We start from the raw sequence: 4,147 nt of genomic DNA on the forward strand, positions 1-4,147 counted from the left end.
ACTTGTGACAGTGTTGCAATATACTTCATTTCTTCTAATACACTGTCCACTTCATTTGTGGTTTCAGGCCTGTCGCATGAAACAGTGCGATGTCTGTATGCTTGCCAAACAGACCATCGCATCAGAGGTTTCACACACTGCGAGGCAGAGTTTGATAAGCAAATGGAAGAGACATTTACAACGTCAACAGTAAGTTTTACACGTACAAAAAAGTGTAATGAAACTAACTTTGTTAATCATATTGCTTTTGAGATTTTACCTGTCATTCGTTTGTATGTGCATCACTGCAAAGCCCACTCACATTCTCAACACTGGTGTTACATTTAAAATATATGACCTTTACTCAGGCCTATCTAAAAAGAAACACCTCAACAGTTACGTTTTATTTCATGTTACATATTTTCCATGAGAAGAAACAAAACAAACGTCATATGTAAATCTTGCTCTGTAGGAATGAGAGAGAGACATATTATGAGAGGAGAGCAAGAGCAGAAAGCAGACGAAGGGACTACCTGAGTCTGATTTTAGATGGGATGGACCAGTCCAAATCAAATCTGCCCCACTTCAAGGGATGGACTGAACCAAAGGTAGGTTAATGCACTAGAAGTCTGTCAATGTTACACTGGGGTTATGTGGCATTGTTAATATATAGAATGTGCATGTCTTCTTAGCTATCTAGATGGAAACCTGTATGGTATGCATTTTTGACCCATGAAAACATTTCCAGAATTGTGTTAAATCTATTGTAGTTTCATGACTAACATGTGTTAAAATTACTAATTTTTCTTATATATCTATTAATTCAATTTATTCATTGTTTTCTTAGCTATGATAGCTAGTAGTTGGATTTAGCAGCACTATAAGATCATATCAACACTTGTCCATTACAAAACTGCTACTAGTTTATTTAGATGTTTAACTTTTATCACTTTCGCGGCGGTGTACCCATAACTCTAGTAAAGCTGCCTACCTACAGGATGGCGGACAGGGAGTAGCACCCCTGCCCTTGAGGAGCTAGTCTCTCACCCCTCCCCCACAAATAAACTTGAGTATGTTGCCCTAGATATGGGATTTGATATGATAGTGATGAAACCATCCCCGATTCAGCCAGGGAGACAGTGTGGAACAGGGCCGCTGGATTTCCAGCGAGGGAGACAGCGTAAAACAAGGCTGTTGGATTTCCAGCCAGGGAGGCAGTATTGAACAGGGCCGCTGAAAATCCAGCCAGGGAGGCAGTGTTGAACAGGGCCGCTGGAAATCCAGCCAGGGGGGCAGTGTTAAACAGGGTTGCTGGATTTCCAGCCAGGGAGGCAGTGTTAAACAGGGTTGCTGGATTTCCAGCCAGGGAGGCAGTGTTAAACAGGGCCGCTGGAAATCCAGCCAGGAGGCAGTATTGAACAGGGCCGCTAGATTTCCAGCCAGGGAGGCAGTGTTGAACAGGGCTGCTGGATTTCCAGCGAGGGTGGCAGTGTTGAACGGGGCTGCTGGATTTCCAGCCAGGGAGGCAGTGTTGAAAAGGGTCGCTGGATTTCCAGCGAGGGAGGAAGTTTTGAACAGTAGTTGGATTTAGCAGCACTATAAGATTCATATCAACACTTATCCATTACAAAACTGCTACTAGTTTATTTAGATGTTTAACTTTTATCACTTAATTTCTTTTTTTTTACATTCAGTCTGCTGGAAATGCAAGACTAGACACCCACATCACCGGTGCAATTGTACATGGAAGGAACACCTACGCACTACTGGACCTATCACAGTATCCACACGACTCCAACCTGGCCATGAACTCGCTACTCCACATAATGGTCTGCGAAGCTGAGAATGGCCAGCTTCCACCCATCCTTAACATCCAAGTGGATAACTGTGGTCGAGAAAATAAGAATCGCTTCTTCCTGGGACTCATGGGCTACCTGGTGAAGAAGAACTTTTTTGAAGAGGTAAGCCATGAATCATTGTCAAGGTGTGAGACTCAATGCTGTGTGTAAAAGTTACAAACCTCCAATTTTTTTGGATGTTGAGAAAATACATTGCTAAATATTTTTAATAAGTTTTAAAAAAGCAACACAGAACTTTCAAAACCCTGTCAATGTTACAGGACTGAATCAAAATTCAATTTTGAGAAATCTGATTACTACTTTTCATGACAATTAAACTGGTCTCACAAATTAGATACAAAGCTACTTGTTATTACCTCCATGAAAAATGGAGGTATAGTTTTTGGTGTGTCTGTGTGTGCGTGTCCGCATATTTGTGGACATCATAACTTGAGAACCTCTCAATGGAGTACGATGATATTTGGTATGTGGGTAGGGGTTGGGAAGACGAAGGTCAAGGTCAATTTTGGCCCCCTTAGTGTGTGACCTTGGTACTGCAGCAGAACTTCAATTTTTTGTATCTTTTTATCTGGACATGCTATGGTCTTGATTTCTTGGTGGCAGATAGCTTTTGATGTAAGGAAGAAGTGGTGTATGTTTGGGCCCCCTAGCAGCTTGCCCTGGAACTGCAGGAGCATTTTTGTCAAAATCTTCCAAGAAGCATAACAGAACATAGGAATGATGAATTTCCATGATATTTGGTATGCAGGTACATGTGGCAGAGATGTACATAATGAAATCAAAATTATGCAAAGTTGGACTTCATTTGCATACTTAATGAGGAAAATTTATATTTACAGTGTTTTCCAATATATCGCTCAAATACATGTTACATATGTAGTTTGTGGCACGCGGAAGTTTAGCAGAAATTAATTATGCAAATAAGTCCCTAATTTGCATAATTAATTTGAAAGTGTCCTAATTTTTCTTAGTACGTGTAGTAAATGATTGGTCTGTCAACACTGTGACCTGTCTACGTTAGTTAAAGGTGTACATAATCAAGCATGAATTATGCTAATTTGAAAGTAATTTGCATAATCAGAATATTTTCTTTCACAGATTACTGTGAATTTTCTTATGGTAGGCCACACGCATGAAGATGTCGATGCAGTATTCAGCCAGTTCAGCCACCGGCTGGATCGAAAAGACGCAAAGACGCTGGATGAGCTGGAGACTGTGCTGAAGGACAGCTTCCATCCGGCGCCAAAGGTGGACAACTTTTTGGTGATGTGGGACATCAAAAACTGGCTGAAGCCTTATTTGGCCCCGATTGAAGGCCATTCCAAGCCTCATATGTACAGGTATGTGAACTGCCTACACTTCTGTCTGGCTTTATAAGACAGGAACATATAATGTGTACTCATTTCCTCGACTATCATTAAATATTGAATGAAGGGTTGGGCAGGGAGATGCACGTGGATATGTTGATTAGGATATTACTAAAATAATGACAAGTTTATTGCAAGTTCTCGCCCGAGGGCTAATTGGGACAAAATGACGGCAAACAATGGTTAACAGCATTTTTAGTGAGCGGCTGCTCCAGTCTAAAAAATGATGCCAAACGTCAACTTCTTTAATGACATCATTTCCATGATGACAAACAAGTCCACAAAAAGATTACCTCTCTTTCAGGTTTACTAAAGATAGGAGCGAACGCGCCAACATGCAGTACAAGATGTGGTCAACCGACACTGTGTGGCGACCATCCGCAACGGACCCGGATCTCCAACTGTTCAAAGAAGTTGATGGCGAGCAGCAAATACCAACTGGACAGCCAGCCTTTGTGGAGCCACACTTCGAGGAAGAAGACCTTAAGAAGTTAAAGTCATCAATCGAGAAAATGAGGGACCATCTCAACTACCAGCAGTGGCAGTGGTGGCAGACATTTTTAGATAACCCAAAAGCCATCCACCACACCTCCACCACACCTCCATCCTGGTTTCTCGACAACCTCCGTCCATTTCAACCTTTGCCACCTGTTCCACTAACATCAGATGAAGGGCAGAGGACAGCACTGCAGAGGCTGCTAAACAAGGAGCTCAACTGTCCTCCTGTGAGTCATCACATTACTGTTATATCTTTATTTATCCTCATATATTTATCTATATATCTGTATGCACAATATTTCAAATACACTGTAGCACCCCAGTGAAGCAATCACCTCATATCACTATCCTCTACCTAAATAGCAGATGAACATGACATGATGTTGATACTTTTTGTGAAGCAAAAATTGTTCAGAGAACCTTCTTTGCCAATAGGTCATTTAA

The 4,147-nt window shown here is 41.5% G+C and overlaps 1 protein-coding gene across 1 annotated transcript; it reads left to right on the forward strand.

The window, feature by feature from the left end:
• The first annotated feature begins 2,944 nt into the window (after window positions 1-2,944).
• On the forward strand, window positions 2,945-4,147 carry LOC118411045. The gene is made up of 2 exons (XM_035813052.1): window positions 2,945-3,178; window positions 3,510-4,147. The coding sequence occupies exons 1-2, from the start codon at window positions 2,955-2,957 to the stop codon at window positions 4,027-4,029; spliced, it is 744 nt and encodes a 247-aa protein (XP_035668945.1). The 5' UTR covers window positions 2,945-2,954; the 3' UTR covers window positions 4,030-4,147.

This window comes from Branchiostoma floridae, chromosome 3 (genome assembly GCF_000003815.2).
Source record: "Branchiostoma floridae strain S238N-H82 chromosome 3, Bfl_VNyyK, whole genome shotgun sequence".
Classification (NCBI taxonomy): Eukaryota; Metazoa; Chordata; class Leptocardii; order Amphioxiformes; family Branchiostomatidae; genus Branchiostoma; species Branchiostoma floridae.

Bases quoted from the DNA above. Each gene is read 5' to 3' on its own strand.
- LOC118411045 (XM_035813052.1), top strand. From the start codon at position 2,955: ATGGTAGGCCACACGCATGAAGATGTCGATGCAGTATTCAGCCAGTTC. The intron at 3,179-3,509 runs GTATGTGAACTG...CCTCTCTTTCAG, and splicing joins TCCAAGCCTCATATGTACAG to GTTTACTAAAGATAGGAGCG.